This window comes from Haemorhous mexicanus, chromosome 7 (genome assembly GCF_027477595.1).
Source record: "Haemorhous mexicanus isolate bHaeMex1 chromosome 7, bHaeMex1.pri, whole genome shotgun sequence".
Taxonomy (NCBI): Eukaryota; Metazoa; Chordata; class Aves; order Passeriformes; family Fringillidae; genus Haemorhous; species Haemorhous mexicanus.
In genome coordinates, this window is record NC_082347.1 from 28368760 (window position 1) to 28393684 (window position 24925).

General features: G+C 49.7%; 2 protein-coding genes across 4 annotated transcripts in view; both read left to right on the plus strand.

Moving 5' to 3' along the window:
• The window catches only part of ENTPD1 (ectonucleoside triphosphate diphosphohydrolase 1), a 32270-nt gene extending 24675 nt beyond the window's left edge, over window positions 1-7595 (plus strand). For 2 of the 3 annotated variants that reach the window (XM_059851709.1, XM_059851707.1), the window contains 5 exons: window positions 494-730; window positions 1277-1537; window positions 2528-2647; window positions 2830-2967; window positions 3112-7595. In XM_059851709.1, coding sequence (XP_059707692.1) covers window positions 494-730; window positions 1277-1537; window positions 2528-2647; window positions 2830-2967; window positions 3112-3318 — 963 coding nt within the window. In that variant the 3' untranslated portion in view covers window positions 3319-7595. Of the gene's footprint in view, window positions 1-493; window positions 731-1270; window positions 1538-2527; window positions 2648-2829; window positions 2968-3111 lie in introns of all 3 variants that reach the window. The other variant, XM_059851708.1, reaches the window with a different exon arrangement.
• Window positions 7596-11324: 3729 nt separating this feature from the next.
• CPN1 (carboxypeptidase N subunit 1) lies at window positions 11325-22590 on the plus strand. The gene is made up of 9 exons (XM_059851710.1): window positions 11325-11713; window positions 14502-14698; window positions 15376-15531; window positions 15973-16155; window positions 17612-17723; window positions 18404-18543; window positions 18839-18938; window positions 20392-20510; window positions 22332-22590. The coding sequence occupies exons 1-9, from the start codon at window positions 11491-11493 to the stop codon at window positions 22461-22463; spliced, it is 1362 nt and encodes a 453-aa protein (XP_059707693.1). The 5' UTR covers window positions 11325-11490; the 3' UTR covers window positions 22464-22590.
• The last annotated feature ends 2335 nt before the right edge of the window (window positions 22591-24925 follow it).

The window sequence follows — 24925 nt, forward strand, 5'->3', positions numbered from 1 at the left end:
GCAGTTGCTGTGAGTACATCCTGATACTTAGTGGTATCAGGATGCACCACTATAATTAGGCCTCAAGCACTGAAATAGAACAACAGCATCTTCAATAATTTTGCTTGGGTACAGCATCCTTCTCATTTCCTGATCTAAAATATTTCTGTTTCTGAAAAGTTTTACTATAGCTCTTTCCTGTTGAGCTTAAAAATCTTCTGAGAGCTGAAACAGTAAGTGGACTGTTTTTTCTCATAACAATAGTATTAAATTCCATATTCTTTGCCCTCCTGCAAACTCTTGGACATGATCCATCTTCTGTATTTACAAGCTTGCATTTTTCTTATGTCTTGTTCCAGCTCTCATCTCATGCCCCCTCCAGGACTTCCCATGTTTCCTGTGTTCTGTGCTTCTGCGTCTCTCCTCATAGTTCTTTCTCTTTTTTTAATTTCTCCAAAATAAATCTTCTCCATGCCTAATATATCTGGTTTACTTTGATTTTTTTTCCCCCAAGTCTGGCTGGAAAAAGATTCTACACTCCCTGAAATCCTTAAGTGAGACATCAGGAGCACTAGACCTTGGAGGAGCCTCCACACAGATTACCTTTGTATCAAAGGACCTCACTTCTGAGTCCCCAGAGAACCAGCTCTACTTCCGTCTCTATGGCAAGGATTACCAAGTGTACACGCACAGCTTTCTCTGCTATGGCAAGGACCAGGCTCTGCAGCAGAAACTGGCCAGGGATCTACAGGCAAGTACATCTACATCTGTAATTGAACAATTCTGGACTCTCCCAGCTTTGGGATACTGGTGCTGTAAAAGTTGCTGCATCCCAGCTCACCTCTTAGTCTGGATTAGGGAAATGTCATTGTTCTCCATAGACACTGGGCATCAGGTGCCCAAAGAGGTGACAGTCGAAACTTTCAAAAGCACTACCAATTTGAGATGCCTTGATTCTTGGGCATGGGGTAGCCAGAGAACTGCATTTAACTGAAGTACTCAGGGGAGGTGACATTTTACCATCTCTGAGAAACCCAAATCAACGGCACAGCTTCACAAACTGTGACTTAAAATAATTTGCCCAGGTCCTACAGGGAGGCTGTGGCAGTACCCACATCTTTCCCTGTACAGCCATTGCCTTAATCCATCCTTATCCCTTTGACCTGAATGTGTGCAGCTGGAAGTGATGTACTGTGACAAGTGTCACCCTTCCTTGTGGCTCTTTCCCACAAGGAAAGAGCCACAAGGTGTTATTCTAGAGCAAAGTATAACAGTTTGGATTGATTTTTACTTTCAGACCATGGAGAACAGCAGTCTACCCGACCCATGCTTTCACAAGGGTTATGAGAGGACTATAGATATTAGTGACTTCTTCAAAAACCCTTGCACATCAGACAAGAAAAAGCAATTACCTTTCAGCCAGCTGTACATAAAGGGAGAGGGAGACTATCAAAAGTGCCGAGAAAACATCCAGAAACTCTTCGACAAAAGCAATTGTCCTTACTCCAGTTGCTCCTTCAATGGGATATACCTACCTCCATTACAAGGGGATTTTGGGGTGAGTCTTCACTCATTCTTCAACCATCGGTGATCCAGAATGTCAGAAGAGCAGAAATTCAGAGTAATGCTAGAGCACATTCTTCATGACTGAGGCAGGAAATCATTTACAAGATGGCTTTTTGGACATGTAACTACAAAAGCAGTGCTGCACTTGCTGTGAGGACAGACATATTAAGAGCTACCCCAGTAAATACTAGCCTAGTAGTACTGCACTGCTCCCATTCTAACACATCTCCTTGGGCTGCTGTGTTTACTCACTTTTTAACCTGTCCAGCACCAGAGGCAGGAGAGCCTGCTAGAGGCAGGAACACAGCTCCTGCAAACCTTGTCTCCTGAGGTCAGTGGTGCCACCAGACCTGAAATTCTCCCAGCAGTGTCTGAATGCTACTGAAACCAGTCAGCTCACCTGTCTGCTTCCCAGACATGATAAGGAGACAGTGTACACTCTGAACACACATTATGTGTGACACCATGCTGACCATCAATCCTATAGCTGCAAAGAGCTGCTCAGTGATTGTGAGGCTTTCCAGGGAACTGCTAATACAATCTTGCCCTGTTCCTAAGCTGCCTCCTACCTATCAGCTACTGGCCATGGTCAGAGATGGGGTTTCTGGACCTTGGATTATATGATGGGGCTCTGTACAATCCTTTCAGGCCATCACCTCTGCTCTTTGTGGTGATATTCGTTGCGCACTCATCTCACTCAGTTGCCAAAATGGGATCATGGTTGTGATGGCAATCAGCATTCACTGTGTGCTACTGGCACAAATAAAGGAGAGAGCTCACAGAAGTTCTTCAGGATATCATAATTCCTACCTCCGTCTCTCAGCAGCTCTGAGCCGTATCCCTCAAAATGACATCACTCTTGAAAACATTCCTGCACTTGTGTGTGTGATGTTGCTTCTTATATGTCTCTATCTATAAACAAACCCATTTTCTTTTGTGGGATTTGTGGCTTAGTCAGATTAAAATAATCTTTCTCCTTCAGGCTTTTTCTGCTTTCTATTTTGTGATGAACTTTTTGAACCTGACCAGTGAACCAAACCCCCTTGCCCTGAACGAAGTGACCAGCGCCATTGAGAGCTTCTGTGCCCAGCCTTGGCAAGAGGTGAGCCATGCTTGTTGCAGTAGACTGGGGCTGCTGATACTTTTCTGTGGGATAAATGGCTGGGATTAATTTCCAGAGCAAGATGGGGAAGATCCCCCCCAGCACCTGCAGTGGATGCTCAGGCACAAGCTGGAGCAATGGGAAGGTGGGTTTAACAGTCTGGTTATTGCCTCCTTCCCTAGGTGAAGACAACCTATCACCACATCAAAGAAAAGTACCTGAGTGAATATTGTTTCTCTGGAGCCTACATCCTCTCTCTCTTGGAAAATGGCTATGAGTTCACTGAAAAAAACTGGCAAACAATCCACTTCCTTGGAAAGGTGTGTTTCGTGGTGGGGAGGGCCCTACCCCAGCAGTTCTCTGCAGCCTCTGCCACACAGCCTGGCCCTTGACCCCAAGGGGTGCCACTGCTCAGGCAATGCCCTAGGCAGGCTCCCAGCACTGATTCTGCTCTTCTGTTTCAGATTGGCAGCAGTGATGCAGGTTGGACCCTGGGCTACATGCTGAACCTGACCAACATGATCCCTGCAGAGGAGCCAGCCGGGCCCCCTCTCTCCCACGGCAGCTACGTGGGGCTGATGGTGCTGTGCTCCCTTGTGCTGGTGTCTGTGCTCCTGTTTGCCTGGCTTCTCTTCCACAAGCCCAAGTGCCTGCAGAAGGGGATTGTTTAGGAAGAACCTGAAGGCGAGAGGAGCCATGTCATCCTGGCTGCTCAGGGCTAGGAGACCCCAGCAGAGCAGGCTGTACTGCAGATCCCTCTCATTGAAGCTTCTGACTGTACAACAAGGGCATTTATTTCTTCTGAATCACACTTGCACTGACAGATGTTGGGACAACAGGCTGGCCACCTTCTCTGCCAAGGACAGACAAGCTAATGTCCCCTCCTTGAATGGGTCGTAATTTCATTCAAGGAAACTTTGCTGCTTGTTGGTTTCTGCCTTGTGCACAGCATTATAAAGAGAAAAGTGGCAGCAATCTTTGGGAGCCAGTGCTCCTGCAAGGGTTATCTCAGGGTCACACATCCCACTGAGCTCTTGGGAGCTGTCACATACAGGGTGATCCTGCTCCTTCTCCGCTGAAGCTGTTCCCAAGAGCCCTTTCTGCACCAGCATGCCTCTGCTCACCTCCCTGCACCCTGAGCTCTAGCAGCCCTACAGCTGGGTACAGCTCTTGCACCAGGTTGGCCCCTGAAGGTGGGTCAGGCTCCCAAATGCCACTCTGGGAAAAGAAGGGATGAGGATGAAGAAACTGAGCATGCTTGTGGTCATCAGCCCTTAGCTGGGCTCTGTCGGCTGTCAGCTCCTTTTGCAGGTGGCAAAATGCCTTTTTCCCACGTCTTCCTGATGTTGTTGCTGGACCAAAGCTGGCTCACTGTGCACTGAGCCATTCCTGTGTCCCTAAGCCACAAGTTCCCAGCCAGGCATTGCTCTTTTTTGTAGGAAGAGCTTGTACTGGCCCGGGTTCCATGGCCAGTAGTGATTGTCTGTGCCTGCAGGGACTCTGGTGTGCCCTCAGGTATAACCCACTAAAGCAATCCAGGGTCACTGTGCTGATAACACAGCAACCTCCAATCTAGGGAAAGTGTTTATTAGTTAATGTTCCTGTAGGCAGCTGGCAGTAGTTAACCAGCATGAGTATGCACAGATTGAACCACTCTTTCCACCAGCAAAATTAGTGAAGATTTGCCTTTCCTTTCCTCACAACACAGGTTTATCCTATGGCCACAAGACCCAGGGCTTGTGAGTGCACATACTGCAGCCCACACAACTAGGACAATGCCACTGATTGAGTTTATGAATCACTTTCTTCCATTTTTCCATTTCTTGGTCCAAAAAAAAGAGGTAAGTCAGAAATCCATTTTTGTAGAAACACTCAGAAACCACTGGTGCCTGTCTACCTCCCACAAAATCTCAGAAATCTCTTCTCCTAATGACCTGTAAATGTGGAGGCAAAAAGAAAGCAGATATTGTAGAGAGGAAGGCATAGCAAAGACACATCTCTTTCCCCAGGCAGAGGTGTAGGCAGTGTGGAGGGGGCCAGGATGTGCAACCTCAACAATGCCTTCTCCTTTAGGCAAGCACAGACACAGAGCTCTCCCAGTCTGTCCCTCTGCATAGTCCAGACTGGAAAATGTCACCCAGTTATTTCTACTTCATGCCTGGAAGTAGAAGCCCTAATATATTGAAGGACCTAAAGGTAAGGGAAAAATCTACCCTAAGATCTTTGGGCAGATCATTGTTCTTCCAAAAACCTGTGTCTTATTTTTGCCCTGAATTAGGTGGCTTCAGCTTCTGTTGGATCTTGTTCTGCCCATTTCCAAAAGACTGAGTAACTCTGCTATTAAAATCCCTTTTTCCTCGGTGGTGCTTGCAAGTTGTCATTATATCATATTAAATAGATTGGTTTTCAGTCTGTAACGTGGTCTCTGCTGACCTCACTTGCAGCTCTCGACTCCACTTCTTTTTAAAGTTTTACATGTTTCTGAAACTTGGACACCAAAGTTTTCATCTATGGTTTCTGGTTTTGATCTATGCTTTATGTTACCCATTCATATATATCTGTCCAAGTCTGTTCCCTTAACAGAAAGTTTTTAGGCTTTTGAGTCCAGCTGGACTGTTGCAGCTTGGTCTTTTTTCCCAGTCATGGTATTTCAGAACAGCCTCTGTCTCACATCCTACATCACTGTCTCTCAATATGAGCCATTTTTTCTTCTGTGTGGCTCCACTGAAACATATATTATTCAAAGAGAATATTGCCCCGAGCAGATTATCCAGTTCAATCTGCAAATGACCTCTCACCAGCCGTGAGGCCGCTGACCAGTTTTTGTTTATCTGCAAATACGCTGTGATGTTGGAATTCAGCTAGGGATGCAGCCTTCCTTCTGTTGTTAGCAGCAAAGATAGGTAGATGAGAGATGAGCAGCAGGTTTTGGCTGGAAGGCATGCAGGAGAAACGTGTGATCAGAGCTGCTTCTGCTGCCCAGAAGCCTCATCTGCAGCACACCCCATCACATGGCACCTTCCATGCAAACGGAGCCCTTGCAGCAGAGCAGAGCCCTGGAGAAGCTCTCCAGGTGAGCTGGTGCATCTGTCCTTCCCATGAACAGCATGGAAACCTGCAGAGTGGCACTTTCTCTCCTAAGACCTCCTTGGGGATCTGGCAGCTGCTCAATTGTGTCCATGATGAGAACTGGCAAATCCATTAGGACAGGTCAGAAATCGATGCAAAACTTCATGTGAAAGTTGGTGTGGAAAGAAAGCTTGCTCCAGTCTGCTCTTCTTATCCCTGCTAAGGATTTATGTAAAAGAAAAACGTCAAATACCTGGGAGAAGAGCTTTTACAATGTTTTGTATCTTTATTGCAAGTCCCATAGATTTTAATACTGTTAGCTCCTGATTCTGGAGCCAGGTGAGCAGCTGACATCTTCAGTTGCTCCTGCTGTCTTAATTATCTCACTTTTTGGTTTGAGTTTTGGGGTTTTTTTAAGCTTTAAATATTACTTGAGTGCAACCAAAAGGGCCCGAACTAAGATAAATGCAAAATATGTTACAATATTTTTAAACCTTATGACTTTTAGACCCCATTCATAAATCAGTCTCTCTAGGACAAGAACTTCTAAGGTGGCAACATGCCAGTTGAGAAGCCTGAGGCTCCAGGAATTGGTTGACTGAAGGCATTCTGTCAGGGCAAGACCATTTCATGTCACTGCCTGGTAGTGAACATTCACAGAACAGCCAATGATTGTTTTCTCTACATTTCTCCTGTTATTGCAGGACTTTATTCATGGAGGTTACTCAAAATCCTTAGTCAAAGAGCTCAAGTTTATGAACATTCATTTCTTTGCTTCTGTGTTGCATCTGATCCAGCTGTATTCAACTCGAATGTGCGTTCCAGAGCCACCCAACATGTACATGAAGACCATTAATGATAGTGGAGGGAGTTTCCAAATATGCCAGTAATAATCTATCATTCCTCTTGTTAATACAGTTGATCTGCCTCATTGATAATTATCTGTGCCTTATTTCTAATTTGATATCTTCTGGCTTTAATTTCTAGACACTTCCTGCTTTACCATTTTGCTTTTCTTGGGTAAAGCATCTTTTAACATCACATGTTCTGTCTATCACATATTTACTCACTATTCAGCTCTGCTGCGCTGCCAAGACTCCAGACCTTGGTCTCTCCTGAAGAGAGAGCTCTCCTGGGCTCCCAGGAAGCTCAGATGTGCTGCAGCAAGGTGGGATGAGCATCTCTGGTTTGGGTTCAAATGTTGATTGGTCCATTTTGGGGGAGGTTCCTTGCAGAGAGAGTTGATCGCTTCGCAGGGTGCAAGAGCAGCCTGGTCTTACTGGGACTGACGACCTCTGTGAGCTCTACTATATCCAGTCGAGTGTCAAGTGTGAGGCAAAGCTATTGGAACTTGTCAGAAGAGAGCCTGGGTACCTGCAGCACCCTCACCTCTTGCAGGAAAACTGCTCCCCACCACAGGCTCCAAGTACCTTAGTACCTTGCCTCTCTTCTGTGCACAGGCTACAGTAGATTTCTCCAGCCCTACAGCAAAGCACAATGGGGCCTCCACCTGGAAGAAAGCTCTCAGAAGCGGGGCCATCACTCTGCACTGGAAGGCTGATTTGAAGTGTTGGCACTGGCCAGGGCTTTCCAGTTTCTCCCAGAACAGTTCTGGGCCAGATGTGTGCCCCTTCATTCTCCACCCCAGTTCTTCCCATGCTCTGTGCCAGACAGGATGTGCAGGCTCTGCAGGGCTGCCAGCTTTGTCACAGGCTCAACAGCCTGTTCAGGAGGGACTGGGGAGAGCACACTGAGGACAGCAGCCCCTGCCACCCAGGCCATGTGTTTTCCTTCCATGGCCCAACCCTGAAGAAATGGATCTTTGTTTTGATGCACACACAAGCCTCTGTATGCTTATCATAATAAAGACTTCTGAACTGACGCCAGAAAGTTTTCATGCTGTTTTCCAGAAGATGGGAGTTTGCCAGTAGTGGAATGGAGCTTCTGGCACTAAACATGGAAAAGTCCTGAGATGTGATTTCCTTTCTTGCCAGTTCCCTCATGCTCTCCTAGGTCAGCTCTGAAGATCCCAGTGGATGGGTAGCATCCCCTCCTGGTACAGAAATGTACTGTGGTCTTTCCCAGGCTCTGGGCACCTCACACCGGTTGCCTCACTCCTGGGAAGGCTGCTAGTGCCCAAACTACATCTTTCTTTGCCTTAGCTTCATCCTGACCTCCTCAAAGCAGTTTGTTCTCCCAAGCTGTGAACTGGACAGAAGCAGTCCTCTCTTCTCATTTTCCCTCTCCCTCCCCCAGACATCCCCACTGGCATCATGCTGGCACTGCAGCCCACCTTCCCAGCCCCGCTAACGGGTGAAGGACAGTGGGCCTGTGCCCCTTGCTCACAGGGCTGCGTGTCTCCGCGTGCAGCCACAGCCATGGCTCTGCCAAGGCAAACAATGCTTGTCACAGTTGTTATTTTTCTTTCAGCATGAATTCCCCACAGTTTGCTCATTCTGATGGCTATTAGCTTGAACTTTCCTCAAATTTTCCAATCTTCCTCTGTTAACAATATGGCCAGAACTAAAGTGAACCCATCAGATGCAGTCTTTCCATGGTCAGTTCCAGCAGAATCAGCTCCTTGCTGCCTGTGCCCATCAGCAATGCAATGATGGGGAGACAGGACCTGCATTCACATTCCTCTCACTCTCACCACAGTGGCACAGACCATTCCTTCTCCCCTTCTTTCTCCCACTGCCTCAAGGTCTCTCAATTTTTGAACATCTGGATGGGGGGTGGGGGAGTGTATGATCCATCCCAGATGTATTAGCCGTATTTTCCAAATGAAGGTTTTATTTACTTCCTTCACTGTTTCTAACATCTTCTATTGTTTGTTTCTGCTTTCATTGGTGTTTTCAAACATGTCAAAATTTATTATTGTCATTTTCCTAGGATGTGTAAAGGCCATGCTAGGTAAGATCAAACAGGCAGCGCATTGGCACTCATCTCTAGCTGTGGCGAGGATTTAGAGGAATAGTCAGGGAAACAGCATAACCCTTTTCTTCTACACATCCGGGGCTTTGGAAATTTGCAATCAAATAATTACTTCAAGATCTCATAACTCTGACTCTGTTCTCTACTAATTCATCTTGTCCTCTTTTGCACTCATTTAACTTTTAGCTTTGATGATGTAATTTCATGGTGTCTTTTGTGCAAAACTCTTTCCTTTTGTATGCTTTAAACCTGCTGCCTAGTGACAGGCTGCCTCCATCCCTGTGTTATGGATAACGCTGACTAACTCTCCAGACCTAGTAGTGTGTGAGATGTGTTCTCCACCCACATGAGATTTTGCCTATGGCTCCTTTTTAGGCTCTAATGCTCTGGCATTTCTTTTTTTACTGTTGTTTCTCATATCAGTGTTGCTTGCCTCCATAGGAAAGTGAGAGTTTTCCTCATGTGTCTCTTGGCAGCACTGCAGATCCAACTCTGCCACTACTGTCCCAGGCTACTGAAAGCAGCCTAGGAAGGGAAAGGGGAGGTGAAACTGGCCAAACATGGGGTTTGCACTATTTTACTATAGCCCTGCCTAGCACTCTCTGGCTGCCAAGTAACACTGGGTAGTGCTGGAAACCTGCCCATGACTCTTTCACATGGCCTTCATTGCTGAAGCCTGGGGAAAGAGCAGCTCCACAGGAACCCAGCAGCCCTGGGAGCAAGGATGTGAAGGAGGTGAAGGCATTTCCCACTGCTGTTGTGGGCTGCTAGCTTTGCAAAATACCACCAGACATGCCTTGCTGTAGAGACAAGAACTGTCCTACCATACCCATTCTCTCCATGCCACAGCTTCTGCTACTTTGCCTTGGTTTCTGGCATGTACTGGGAGAAGCTATCACCTCCAGCACTGACGCTTGTTAGCTAGCTACAGCTGGGTGCAATGCCATTCCTGTTCCTGAACATGTGTTGCTTTCAGACTGGCTGACAAGCAGGGATGGGGGCGGGGGGGAATGGGGCTTACCTAGGGGAAAGTATCAATATGGTTACTGCTATCTCTATGTGTAATATTTTTCTGTTTCTGTTCATGTCTTCAAAAGGGTATTTTTTCAAAAACAGGGGTTGAGGGAACTGTGCAGGTGGGGCAGAAGACCAAGAAGGCAGAGGATCAAGGAGAGACATGACCACTATGATGGTGCTGGGGCAGAAGAATGTTGGATATGGGGAAGTCTGAGTAAGCCAAGTCATAAGCAGGCAATCCATGTGCCTTGACCACCAGCCTGTACTGGTTGCATCAGAGGCTATCAACAGCAGCTAGATGCTATAAACAGGGACTCTTTGGTTTTACCAATGCTCTTCCTCGAAAACTGAGGTAGAAAGACAGCAGCCCAAGCAGATGTGAAGAACAGGTAGTAAAGCACTGGGAAAGAAGCAAGCCTTGACGCAGAAATTAGAGCAATGCAGCACAGATCCACCTCAAGGCTGAAGGGAAAGCAAATGTTTGGCATGGCACTGAGTATCCTGGGCAGCCCATTACTAGTGGCCAAGGGAGCTCCTCTAGAATGGCCCAGATACAGCAGAATAGCATGCTCATGTTACCAAAGGGAGCCTTTCTCTTGGCCTGTCCAGCCGTGATGGTACATTTTTCAGATGTTTGTGTTCATGTTCGGTCTCTGTGTCAGGGTTGTCCTAGTAAATACCTCTGTCAGAGCCACAAGCCTGCTGGAGTTTTAGCCTCCTGGGGCAAGATTGCAAAGCAAGGCTGCCTCTGGCAGTGGGCAGAGAACAGGAACCATGAGGTGTCTGCTGCCCACTGGGATAAGCATGGTAGAGGGGTGGAAAGGAAACAGCTTCCCCTATATCCAGAAACAGTTTGTAATCCTTTGTTAGCAGACAGCAGGACATTTTCATTTGTCGACATGCAGTTAAGCAATGTCCTCCTGCCCAGCGCCTGTCAGAGCTCTTTCTCATGCCGCCTCCCAGAGCAGGGCGGGGTGATACCAGACTTTTCGAGCGGAGCGCTCCGTGATGGTTCCTGCTCAGCAGATGACTCCTGCATCACATCCCACTCTGCTCTTCCCTCCCCCTGAACCGTCCCAGCTCGGCAGTTCGGGCAGCCGGCTGTGGCGAGGGCGATGCAGTCCTTGCACCTCTGTTTGTCCCGGCAGCAATGGGATCGCCGGGTGAGCAGGGCCGGGCAGAGGGGCCGACTGACCCGCGGACTCCGCGGCGGTGTCTCCTCTGTTTCCCCAGGAGATGGGGCAGAAGAGGAGGCGCGGCGCGGAGCCGGGACCGGGACCGGGACCGGACTGCGGGGAGGAGCGGTGGCAGCTGCCCGCGCCGGGCAGGGCTGCGGGAATCATGCGGGCAGCGAGGCCGCCCGGCGCTATCCCCATCCCCCTGGGCTCCTGCCCCACGAGAGGGTGACGGGCAGCCCCCCGCCCGCCGGCCCCCTTTCCTCTCCTTTCCCCCGCCCGCCGCTCCCCGAGCGTTTGGCAGCCCCGACGCCCTCCGCAGCCAGTTTTCCAGCCCTGCGCTTCTTCTGCAGTGACAGCCAGTGGCTGCGGGGCCCTGTTTGCTGTCCAGTTAATAAGTGAGCTGGAGCAGGGGGAAACTTCTCCGCCGGAGGAGAGCGGGCTCGCCGGGGGCCGGCCGGGCGGGCGGGGGGAGCATTCCTGCGCCGCGGGGCCCCGGCGCGCCCCGCTCCCGCCGCCCCCCGCCCGCAGGTGCAGGGGGCTGGCACTCGGCAGCTGGAAAGAGCTGGTTGGAGTTTGCACTTTAAGCTCCCGGCGGGGAGGGAGCCGAGGCTGGGAGCTGGTCCGGGCGCTCGGCGCCGCGGGAGGATGGCGCGGTGGCTGCGGCCCCTCGTGGGAGCCCTGCTCCTGCTCGAGGGGGCGGCCGCCCTCAGCTTCCTCCACCATCGATACGAGGAGCTGGTGCAGGCCCTGTTCCGCGTGCAGAGCCAGTGCCCCTACGTCACCCGCATCTACAGCATCGGCCGCAGCGTCGAGGGCCGGCACCTCTACGTGCTGGAGTTCAGCGACTACCCGGGCATCCACGAGCCCCGTGAGTACGGCGGGAAGGGGACAGCGGCCGCGAGAGGACGGGCGACGTTGGTACTCTGCCTGCCACGCGGCACTGTGGCGCGCTGGGTGGGGGCTATCTCCCTTTCCAGGCAGGACTCCTGGCAATGCCCAGGTTCCAGGCGGCGCGGTCTCCGGCAGGGACCCCGCAGCCAGCCCAGAGACGCGCCCGCCCAGCCCGCACACATGCACCGTGCCATGCATTGTGCTTGCGTGAGCTGCAGCCTGGCCCAGGCGCGTACTTTGGACGGAGCTCTGAGTTTTCAGCTCAAGCTAATGCGAGAACGTAGGCGAGTCCATCCCAGCACCCCACCTGCCCTACCACACTCTCCCTCCCAAAACAGTGTTGTCGAGGCGAGGAGAGCAGCATCCACCCTCTGCCCTGTGCTGTTGGGTAGTGACAGGACAGAAAGTGTTCGGCCTTTCCTCCTGCAAACGGCAAACCCAGGAGGACAGCGAGCGAGGACCCCGGCAGAGGGGGCGCCGGGCTTCTACAGCCCTCTCAGCCCCGTGGGCAGTGCAGCCCCAGGGACAGGCTGGTCTCAGGGATGGCCACCTGCTGCCACGTGGCCCTGTGGAACCTTGGCAGCCATGGCCCCTTGAGCTGCTGCCTGTGCAGCTTGGAGATGCTGCCGAGCCAGACCTTGCTGGCAGCCAGGTGCCCTGGGGGGGCCGAGGAGAGAGCAGCTGCCTCTCTAGGCTGGGGGGCTGCACGCAGGGCTCCCTCGCATCCCTGCCTTGTGTCCCTGAGCTGCAGATAAGGACAGAACTTTCTGCAGGATCTTTTGCCTTTTCAGGTCCTGGTTGATGTGGTTAAACGCAGGGGCTGATTAGTGCAGGCAGCCTAGTCACGTGGAAAACTGCCAGCAGGGCTCCAGGGGTGTGCAGAACCTGTGCCCCCCTCAGAGGAGCAGCCCCCGCAAACCCCACAGCACCCCATGTCTGGCAGCACTGCTCTGGGGGCATACTGCACAGTCCTGTGCCCATAGTATCATTTTCAGGGGTGCCAGGAGGTGAGATGGGAGGCTTCCCACCTTGACTACCTCTGTGACAGCCCTGTTCAGCACTGGGAAATCTGCGTGGCACTGAGGGCGTCTGGGGTACCTCCACAGTGCATCAAGGGCTATTCAAAGCACGGAGCGAGCAAAGGGCACTGGCAGTGCACCACTGGATTTTAGACTTGCAGAACCACATGAAAGCAGATGGAAAGGCTGTAGGAGATGACTCAGACCTACCCTGCCCCAGGCAGGCAGCATGGACATGTGGCCCTGCTTGTAGCATGGGCCACTGTCAGGCTGGCACTTTCAGCTTGTAGCATGAGGAATTTGGGAAACTGTGGATTTCCTTGAAGGGCATGAAAAGTAACTCTGAAAAGCAAGCTCAGAGTCAATGGGCTTACATGCAGTAATTAGAGTTTGTGTGCCCATATGCATAAAGTTTAGGCGTTTGCATACTGAAAAGACTGACAAATCCTGCTACAGACTCAAAGCAGAGAATCCTTGCTGAAACCTTATTTTTTAAAGGCTGCACATATGCCCAAGATTTTTCTGAGTTTTTAATAACTGGATTATCTAACTAAATCAGTTCTTATGTCCCTGAACAAGATCAAAATATGTGGCTCACCTCTGGTGTCTTGCACTGAGACACTGCAATCAAAAATCATGGAAAAGCAAAATCTTTAACTTGAATTAGACCTTTTTTTCAGCAAAGGCACAGGGGCTATTGCAAACAGCAGCTCACAATCTGGGGATGTGATGCCTTTTACCCCAGGATCCTGATAGACATCATACCTGACAGCAGGGCTGCATGCTGCCACTGCAAGTCTGATCCCTGCTGGTGTCCAGAAAGCTCACAGTGCAATGGGAGTCTCAAGATCTGGCAAGCCAGAATTTGTGACACTTTTTTTCCCCGACTCTTTCATGTGACAGTCAGGCTCCCTTTTTAACTTAATTCCCCTGTTGTCTTTCAATCTACCAATGCTGGCTCCAGCCTGCAATGTGACATTTTATTTTCCCACAAGTAACTAACTGCTTTAAAAGGCCTCTGGGAAAGCACAACCTGTCCCTCACATGTCCTGCTTCTCCTTCAGCAAAGCAGCAAGTCCTGTTCCAGGCACTGTCTGCCTGTGGTCTCCGAGTCTGTATTTTGAGACCTTATTTTAGAAAAGCCAGTGGCAAGAGACCTTTTTGGTTATACTGGAGCTGCCTGAGGCACAGTTTGATCCATATTCAGCTCAGCTGCTGAAGGTTTCTCCAGGCTCTTTTCCCTTGAGGGTGAGGAAGGCCTTAACCTTGATCTTGGAGGCAGGTAAAGGAGAGATGCAGACCTGGGAATGGGCCATGCTGGTATGGGGCACTGAGAGCAAATGTAGAAGAGCAGAGGTAGGAGAAGCAGTCTGTCCCCTCCACTGCCACCTACCCCAGAGCTATGAGGCCCTGGAAGCCTGGGGCAGTCCTGCCAGTCCCTGGTCCTTTTGTGCTTTCACCCAAGACCAAACCACCAGCAAATACTCTTCCTGTGTGGTCCAAAGGCCCAAAACAACCTGGAGGAGAGTCTGAGCTGCTCTCAGAGTGTTGTGCAATATGAAGCGGAGCCTGTATGAGGACTGTGCCACTCTCCCTCACTGAGGTTTGCATTTTCCAAGGGAAAGGGTCATTTTAGACCATTTATTGGGTGTCCCTTGGGCTTTCATGGGGCTCCCTGTGGTAGGCGTTTGCTCTTCCCCCCTGTTCCAGCCCTGGCTGATGCCATCACTCTCTTGCTCTCTCCAGTGGAGCCAGAGTTCAAGTATGTTGGGAACATGCACGGGAACGAGGTTCTGGGCCGTGAGCTGCTGCTGCAGCTCTCGGAGTTCCTGTGTGAGGAGTACCGCCGGGGCAACGAGCGGATCACGCGCCTCATCCATGACACGCGCATCCACATCATGCCCTCCATGAACCCCGACGGGTACGAAGTGGCTGCCAAGCAGGTACCAGGCAGTGATCACCTCCTCCAGACGGGTAGGGGCAGAAAGCCCTTCAAATCCCTTTGGGATGCTCTTCACCGCAGCTAGAAGGAGGGGGAATCATTTCTTTTCATGCCCTGCCAAATTTGTCCCCCTAAACTGCTGTTGCTGCTTGTCACCTCCTTACCAAGGGCTCATGCTGTGTGTCCTGTTACAGGTGACCTCAGCAGATGATGGAGAAGACTTCCTATACCTGTCTTGCTCTCCTTAGAAGTTATTTGTTGCAGAAGGGTCACTGCAAATCCCCTGCCCTATACTGGGAAAGTGACAGCTGAATGCCACTGTCATAAGCAAGCAGAGACATGAGAGATGGGGGGGTGGAAATAAGCCCCTTAGTCCTCCTGAAAAAAAAAGCACCCATTTCTTTGTGCTTCTAAGCTTCAGTGAGATATTTGTGGCTCTTTCAGCTAAAGTAAATTGTTTATTTGTCTTGTGGCTTGCTCTGTCACCCTGAAAAGTGAAGATACTGTATTGATTTTCCCTGTCAGTACCAATACTCTTTATTGCCCTGCCAGCAATAACACATGTTGTAACTCATAGGCATTGAAGTGCTTTTACAGTGGCCAGTCTCTGTTTCTCTGATGCCCAACCTGCCTGCACCCGACCTGGACTCATCCCTGTGATGCACCTTTGCCCCACAGGGCCCAGACAGCAACGGGTACTTGACAGGGAGGAATAATGCCAATGGAGTGGACTTGAACCGCAACTTCCCTGACCTCAACACACTCATGTACTACAGCAGGGAAATCAGCGGGCCAAATCACCACATCCCACTGCCTGACAACTGGAAAAGCCAGGTACTAGTCTCGGATACCGTGAGGGCTACAGCATCCTCTTAGAGTGTCTCAGCGTGCAAGCAAATACACTGCCCTTTGGCTTGCACAGTGCTTGATTCCTTCTCTGAGCCTTTTGCCTGCAGAGAAATGATGCAATCCTGGTCCCATATCACAGCTTGCCCCTCTGCCAGGAGAGGCTGACATCACAACCAGCTTGGGGGAGCAGGCTGCAATGCACAGGGCAGAGGAGGTGGCACATGGTGGCTAACACCTGTGCCTCAAGTTTTGGGGTTTAGCTGGGGGAGCTGCTTTGTGTATCAGGGCAGTTGGTGGAGAACAAAGGAAGTTGCAAGAGCTGTAGCAGGCACATTGCAGGACGGGGTCTGGCATGGTCAATCACACCATAGCCTGGCATGGAGCAGCAGCTGGCACAGAGGTCTCTTCTCTCTCTTGTTCTTACAGGTGGAACCAGAGACATTGGCTGTGATCCAGTGGATCAGCAGCTACAACTTTGTGCTCTCAGCCAATCTGCATGGTGGAGCAGTGGTGGCAAATTACCCCTATGACAAGTCCCAGGATCAGCGGTTCAGGAGCCACCGGCGCACGGTCAACACGCCGACCCCTGATGATAAGTTGTTTCAGAAGGTGAGCACGGCCACGTTGGGCAAGGACATTCCCTGGCAGGGTGCAGAGCAAGGGCTGGACAGGAGCTCTGGTCACTGCGTCATGCAGGAGCTGAGCCAAGAAACGTGCTGGAAATAATCATTAGAAGACTACAGCATTTCTGCCAGCCACTGCCTCAGGAGCCCTGTCAGGACAGTCCCGCCCTGTGAGCCGGTCCCACCACCGGGAGAGGCCATGCTTAACCCTCAGGGGCCCCCTCCTTGTCCATGCTTGGTTTTCCCATAACCCAAATACCACTGGTATACTCAATAACAACCTGCTCTTCCAAAGCTGGAAGCTGCACTCAGCTTTGACACACCATCTAAAAATGCATAGGGTTTTTTTTCCTAGAGAGGTGGCTCGGGGCCTGCTGATACCAGGATAAGGGAGGTGGGTGCCCAGCAGGGGCTTATGGATGGCAAAGAACAACTACAACAAACAGCAAGAGCTCCAGGAGCCTAAGCAGTCATCAGGGAATGCATCAGTCTGTGCTGTTGATCCTGTTAGTGCTAGCTGAAGCTCGTGGTTTTTCTTCATTATCCCAGAAAACAATGCCTTCAGTCACTGCTTCCATTAGGAAATACCCAGCACAAGAAAAAAGTCTGCCTCAGAACAGTTAATGAGAAAAATAAGTCCAAGCTGGAGTCCAGCCTTCTCTGGAAGCAGAATCTGCAGGGGCTTGTCAGGACCTCTTGGGATCACGGCTGTGCTTAGACCCAGATGAAAAGAGGCTGCAGTCTGGGCTGTAGGCTAATGATACCCACATGGCCTCAGGACTCAGAAATGTAGAGAAGTAACTGTTTTCCTGCCAACAGAATGATATTACACTGGAATCTGAATCATAATACAAGGGTATAGAGTTTGCCATAGAAAATGCAAATGCCAGTCTCTCTTAAACTGTGTCTTATGCAAAGGACTGGCTTTGGATGCAGCAGCCCAGTTTTAGCCCTGCCTTCATGTCTAAAAATAAACAGTAATCTCAATAAGGGCAACAAACAAGTCGTTGCTAGAACCAGAAGTTGCCCAAACTCTTTCCTAATTGAAATTCCCCCGATATGTATCTGGTATTTGCCAGGACTGATGCTGGTTACTTTTCTTCCTATCTTTTTCCTCTATTAGTGCCATTTGCTGTGTGGGGCCAAGTGTCCCCGCATAGGTCCAGTGCTTTCTGCTCCCTCTCTTTTCAGTATGAGCAGGGCAGAAGCCCTTTTGCCATCAACAAGCTTCCAGCTTGCCAGGTTACTGCTCTTCCTTGTAGTCTTGTAGAGGTCCTGGGCACCTCGTGTTTATTTTGTGGCAGTAAAATGCAGGAACTCTCTCCTGTCTGACTTCCCTCCCATGCTCCTTAGCAAAGGAGGGAGCATGTTTTGTCCAGAGCCAGGCACGTTCTCCAGCCATGTGGGGCTGGAGCGGTGACCACTGGCTGCTCTCCCTCTAGCTGGCCAAGACCTACTCATATGCCCACAGCTGGATGCACCGGGGCTGGAACTGCGGGGACTACTTTGCTGATGGCATCACAAATGGGGCATCCTGGTACTCGCTCAGCAAAGGTAAGGGCTGGGCCGGTGAGCACCCCCCACAGCAAAAAGAGGTGAAGGGATAGACAAGAAACCTCAGGACAGGATGAGCTGGGGAAGGACTATAGCAATAGGATTGTGCCTGTTACTTGACACCATTCTGGTGTTTTGTATCTCAGACCAGGAAATGGCTTGGGAAAGAGACACAGAAAAAGCCAAGGTCTGCAGAGACCTTCATCCTATGTGCTTCTAGACAAAAGAAACATTAATCTGCTAGTGTATTTGAAAATCCTATGGTGTAATTCCGTCAAAACCCAAAACTGTGACCAAAGGGAAGGCAGCTGCTAGTTCCTGAAAAATTTCATTTAAAAAGGTGCAATAAGGAAACTGAAAAATCAACACATAAGACTAGAATAATGATTGAAGAGGAATTGGAAGAGATATATAGGCCCCCTGTGGTACCAAACCACCGTGGGCTTCTGAAAGCAGGTTAATGAATGATCCAGCTGAAAGAGAGAGTTGGCAGCTACAAGGAGAGGGTTGCATAGGTGGAGAAGGCTCTAGTTGCACTGTCATGCAGCGAGGAGGCTGCACCTGTGGTGCAGAGAAGGAGAGTGAGACGGTTCTGGTAAAAGAAAGATGGGCCAGGATGACTGGGACATAGGAATAGGAAGGGAGCCATGCCCTGGCCATAGGGTATTCTTCTCTTCCAGGCATGCAGGACTTCAATTACCTCTACACCAACTGCTTTGAAATCACGCTGGAGCTAAGCTGCAATAAATTTCCCCCTGAGGAGGACCTGGAGAGGCAGTGGATGGCCAACCGGGAGGCCCTTGTTGCTTTCATTGAAGAGGTAAAGGAATGGTCCTGAGACCAACACCCTTCTCCTGCAGATCCCCATGGCCCCTGGTGGTAGGGGACCAGTAGGCACCAGGAGGTGAAGAAAGTTGGTTATGGAGATCATGGGGTGCTCTTGTTGGTGGTCTTTGGGGAAGCTGTTGTGTCCTAGACTAGCTCTGTTGGGGACAGCCAGGATCACCAAGGGTACAGGGAAAGGTAGGGTTGTCCCCAAAGCTCTGCCCTTCTCGGCAATACCCTCTTGAGCAAAGGAGGGGCCTTGACCCATCCATCTGTCTCCCTCCCTGCAGGTTCACCAGGGCATCAAAGGGATGGTGTCAGATGAGAACAACAATGGCATTGCAGGAGCAGTGATTTCTGTCCAGGGAATCAACCATGACATCACCTCTGGTGGGTTGTCGATCTCCTTACGTTTCTGAATATGTGAGTGAAGCTAGCAGGCAAGGCTATACTATGGGAGGCCATCATGGTTTGCTTCCCAAAGATACTAGAGAAATATGACATCACTAGAGAAATATAAGCCTATCCTTATCCTTGACCAGGGTGGGCTTAGGAAAGCCTAGGAAGGACAGAGGTGAGAAGTGGAATGCAAACCTTATTGTAAAGGACTTCAGAAACTCACCTTCTATTTTATCTGGGAGGGACAATTGAGGTGATAATCTACTCAAGCCTCTAAGTATCTGCAAAGAGTTGAAACAGAAGATAGGAAAGAAAAAGATGAAAAAAGAAAGAATAAGATGAAAGACTGGAAGTTCACACCAGACAAGTTTAGAGTGAGAATTAAGTGCCACTTTAATTAAGTTACCCAAGTTGTGGTTTTTTCTCCCTTGCTGGCCAATTTTAACCTCCTTTCCATGAACACCCTCTTCCAAGCAGACCGAACACTACAGACTGCCTGCAGAAAATAGCTGATATTACAGCTCTTCAGAGGTCAGACTCTGAAATCATTGAAGCTCCTCCTGGCTATAGGTCTGTGAGTCTGTAACACTAATATTTGGCACTTACTATGCCAACCTGCATAGGAAAGGGGACTGTGGAAGAAATCGCAGAAGAGCTGGCTGTCAAGGGCCCTCTGAATTCTTCTGTCCAGCTTGGAGCAAGATTTTCCCCAGCACTGGCTCTGATCAGCCACTGCTCCCTCCAGCCAGTTCTCACTGACCTCAAGGATGGATATTTCACAGCCTAACTGCTGACCTGTACCAGGGCTCTACCACATTCAGGTGAAGCTGCACTCCCAGCTCCACTCTGAAGTAATTTGCAATACCTATCCAGTTACATAGATGGGAATATACTCCGATTTCAAAGTAATCCATAGTGTGGTGTTACCTCACTGTTGGTTGTCCCCTGTCCCTAAGCACACCAGAGCACAGTCTGTCACAGTGCTTCTGAGGCTTTCTTATGCAGGGAATCAGAGAGCAGCTGAGCTATTGAGCAACTAAAACCTGCTAACCTAAACGTGGCAAAATTGTGTGTGGTGGGAACTAGATTGTGTTATGCATAAGGAGTCAGACTGGAGCTGTGACTGTCCTTAGGTCTGCTGTCATCTGACTGGTGAGTGCTCAGCTTTGCAGCCCCCTTACACAGGCACAGCCAATGCTGCTGTACAGTCCCCTTTCATTTGGCTTTTACTTGCAGACTGACCTCTCCATGGCACTAATGAGACATCACTTGCAGTATTCCAGTGTGAATCCAGCCTTGAGGTAGCTAGCAGATTTGGAAAAAAAAATCTGGGTTTTGAATGCTACACATCCTAGAGGAAGTAACTCAGCAAGAATTACTGGTATGTCTTATGCTTTGCTCCCTGAGCATCCTGAATGCTTTCTTTTCCTACCTTGTGTTCCAGGTGATATGGGAGATTATTTCCGGCTGCTATTGCCTGGCACTTATACTGTCACAGCCTCTGCAGAGGGATACCAGCCCCTGACAGTCACAACAACAGTGGGCCCAGCTGCACCTTCATTGGTGAGTCAGGCTGCATAGTCACAAGGGTTTCTCAAAATATCTTCACCCCAGGGAGAAAGAAGTGTGGTGGGGGATGTCTATGAGCAGCAGAGAAAGGAGATAGGATGGTAGAGCATTTCCAGTGGCTGTAGATTATCTCTTTTGGCAGACAAGGCTCCACAGCAGTGAACAGAGTGAAGACAATGCCATGTGCCTTTCAATTCCTTACTGAGGCCTTGCAGCTGCACTAGGCTCCCATACCAGCTTCTGTGTCCTTCTGCCTCTTGGCAATGGGAGATCTCCTTGCTGGCTGGGACTGCTGCTCTTCAGCTCTCCCTCCATCGTCTTCACTCTCCAGGGTGAGATGATGTGGAGACAGCCTGAGTTCAGTTATCCCCCCAGCTTTGTGGGTTTCAGCACTCTGTTATCATCTGCATTCTGCCTGGGACCAAACATGTTATCAAACTCACAGCAAGAGGCTGAAGTCTGCCTTTCTTTTTGCTGAGAGCACCAGAGACAAATGGGAACTGAGTGCAAACAAAGAGCAGCCAAGCACCTTCAGGAAATGAAGTGTTCTTGAGACACTGGTGTGTCTCCTACAGCGCCTTTCTGAGGGCTGTCTGGACAGCTAGAAATTGGTTGTAAAAACAGTGGGTGGTGATCCCTGCCCCTGCTGTTGCCTTGTGAACGTGGTGGAACCACAGATGCAGGCTCCTCAAGAGACCAGCAGGACTGCCCCAACGCCCCTCCCGCCATCTGCGGCATCCTGGCACATCATTTGCTTCACTGTATGTAAACTGGTCAGGCTCTGCTGTAAATACACTGTGGTTGTTCTCCCACCTTCCATCGCTTCATCCCACCCCACCCAGCCTCTGAAGTTCTTCCAGAGCTGCCCTCTTCTCAGGATTAGAAGCCTTCTAATTTTCGTACTAAATTTATTTATGGTCAGTTTATGCCTATTTGTTCTTATGCCAATGTTGTGCTTTAAATAGCTCATTTTCTTCCCTGGTGTTTATTCCCTAGTATATTTATAGGGAGCTGTCAAGCCCAGTCCTTTGTTTTGCTAGGTTAAGCACCCAGCTCTTTGGGTTTCCTTTTTAAAACAGATTTTCTTTTTACAGTGTTACTGTAGAAGACTGATTTGTTCCCTGTTGGTCTGATTTTTGCATATCTCCTCTAACAGCAGCCCTCCTGTTCCCATTTCTGCAACACCTCCCATACTCACTCTTCACCCCATCCCTTCCCCAAGAAGCCCATGCAGCCCCATTCCAGTTTCACCTTTCTGTATGGCCTCCCTATTCCCCATTTATCTGATGCTGTGTTTTGCACACTCCTTGTCCCCTTCTCCCTCTTGTACTGCTTGTGTGGCTGTAGTGGATGGAGGTTTCTTCCCCAATATTCTTTTGCCTAGGTCCACTGGAAGGACTGGTTGCTGAAAGACTGATTAAGCTAACAAGATGCAATTGAAAAAGAACTGTCTGTCTTAAACCATCCTTTGTATTAAATACTCACAGAGATGCAAAGCAATGCTATGTGTCCACTCTCTGGTGAGAAAAGGAGAATAAAGGCCATAGCTCAGTCCCTTGCCATTCACAGCTCATCTTCCAAACCATCCTAGGACTTCACTTAGCCGCAGGAGCAACTCTGCATAACAAACATAGTTCATTGTTAGTATATTTTCCACAGGAGGAAAAAAATTTACAGCTGCTTTAAGAACTGATTTCCTTTAACAATGGCTGAGACCTCTTATTGTTTGACTTGGCCCCAGAGTCCGCTTCGAAGGGCAGGTCCGGCAGAGCACATACACTGTGTTGAATGCAGTTATCTTTATTCTTTCTCCAGGTGCATTTCCAGCTCAAACCAGAAGTGGTGAGGAAGCCTGCGGAGCGCAAAGCCTCAGGCACTCGGATGAACAACAAAGCCCTTCAGAAGAAGGTGGTGCCAAGAGCCACCCGCAGGGGGACCCAAAGATAAGGACAGCTCATTTGGCTGAGAGCTGGGGAAGCCGTTTACATGAGGCCTGGCTGATGACTCCAGCCAGTGAACTTTCCAGCAGTTCAGCATGAAACTAGCCCAAATTATTAAACAAGGAAGTATTTAATACCTGAGCAAATTGTGAAGTCATTCACAACAAAGCGAGCCTGGGCTACAGTTCCCTGGGCATTGTGTCTGTCTGTGCTGAGTTCTTCTCCTTCACTGGCTCCATTTCAGAGAGCTCTGCTCCCTTTATTCCTGCACTGTTGCTACAGCCCACATGAAAGGCCACGAGTGTATACCAAGGATGATGAATCCAATCCATGGTGTAAACTGCACTCAGAAAAGGAGCACATGAAAAATAGTCCCCTGGGTGCAAGTGCCATGCTTCACCCTCAGGTAAGGACACTTGAAAAGGCTGCTTTTACTGCTAGGCCTAGAGTTTGAGTTCTGCCTCGGCTTAGGGTTCTGAAAACCACAAAGCCCAGAGCTCCAGGCACACTGCAGCTGCAAAAAGCATCCCAAGGGGAACACAAAACTGCCACAACGTGGCTTCCTCTACTAACCCTAACCGTAGGCAGAAACCGCAGCCTGGGGCTAAGGCTGGTTCCAAGGAAAAAGCCATGGAGGAAGCCATGTTGTGGCGGTTTTGTGCTCCCCTTGGGATGTCTTTTGCAGCTGCAATGTGCCTCGAGTTCTGGGCTTTGTGGTTTTCAAAACCCTAACCCTAGGTGGAACCCTAACCCTAGCAGTAAATCAGCCTTGGGCTGGAAAATGTAGGACCATCTCAATTCCACTCTTCAGGGCAGCGTCAGGGTAGAGAGACTCCTTCCCTAGAACAGGACAACCAGCCCCGGAGGCCACATCAGTCACCCTTACAGGCTGCTGTGGGGTTGGCAGTGCAGCAGAAAAATTAGAGTCTCAGTCACAAGCGTTTCCTCTTCAAAAGGCTTCCTGCAATACACAACCCTCTGGATGTCTCTCTCTCTCTGGGCCGGGATTTGTCTGGTTCATTCTCCTCCCAGCTCTGAATATTTTTGTGTTGAACAATTCGGTAGAGTTCCACTTGGCCGTGGCTGAGCTCTCCACGTGAGAACATGGTTTCTGAGGCAGGATTTCTAAGGACACCCCTCAATGGTGTGCCATGAGCTTTGCCCCCAGTGTTGCAAGAAGGGTAGGCTAAAAAGGGCACAACCTTTGGATGTAACATCTGCCAGAGAGGGATATCTTAGGCTTTTGAAGCTTCAGTCAAGGCAAAAACAGTTGACAGGTTTGTGTCAGAAGACACAGCTGACAGTCAATCCTCCCCATCTTCTCTAGGCCGCTCATGATTTTGTAGACCTCTTCCCCACCTTATGTCCTTCTACCAAGCTGAAGAGTCCCAGCCTACAGTTTTTCATAGTACAGTCACTACAGTGATTACTGTACTTTCACTACAGTCTGTTCCCATGTCTCTGAGCATCTTTACTGCCTGCCTCCAAACCTTCTTCAATTCTCTATTACCCTTTCTGAGGTGAAAGGACCAGAACTGTATGCAGACACTGTAAAACATTTAAACAAAGTGAAGCCAGGCCCAAGAAAGTGAACCAAAATTCTTATAAGCAAAATTGTGAGGATCTTGGGAGAACCAAGAGGGCAGATAGACCTCTGTATGCAATGCCTTTTCATTTCTGTATCTGGCATGGAGGAAGAAGTAAAGGGAAAATACAAATAAGTGAACTCAAAGAAAAATTAAGCAGCTTGGATGGGGATGTCAGCAGAGGAGAGTTGGCCATGGCAGTGACCTGAAAGGCTGTAGGAGGGATTGAGATTATGAAAAACACTTAAAACCTTCTTTGGCAGGCAAGAACAACAGAAATTTTGGGTCAGAGGACATCTAGAGCCCTGTGGCAGGAGCTGGCGTCCGTTCTTTAGCACCAAGAAACCATCTACAAGCATCCACACCTGCAGGGAATAGAGCACCTGTGCAGCTTCAGGCCCCCTGCCCACGGCATCGTGCCAAGGCAGCAGTGTGAGCCCCCACCTCAGGAGAACAGACGGCAATCAGCACCCAGCCTGTGCACGTACTAACACGACTCTGAGAGCCAGCCTGCGATGCGTTTCACTCACCCGCTCCTGGCTGGTTGCAAATCAAGCTGAGATCTGTATGGTTGCTATGGAGAACTGTAGCTAAATGTACAAACAAGTACTAAACAGTGGTAACTGCTCAGGGGGACTTAGAGATTCCGGGCTTTACGTGTTGCTGAGGGATGGTATCCCCTGGGGCATGGAGGCTTTTTTTAGACTGCCAGGAAATCCAGCGCGGGACCTACTATACTTTGTATGCCAGATCCTCTGTGATGCACTAACTGGCCCTCTCCGTCATGGATTTCTGCTGGGGAGCTATTTGTTTTTCTCCATCTTAATGCTTTGGCACGATCTTACAACGTATCTAAGCAGCCAAGGAGGCTGCTAGCGGCAAA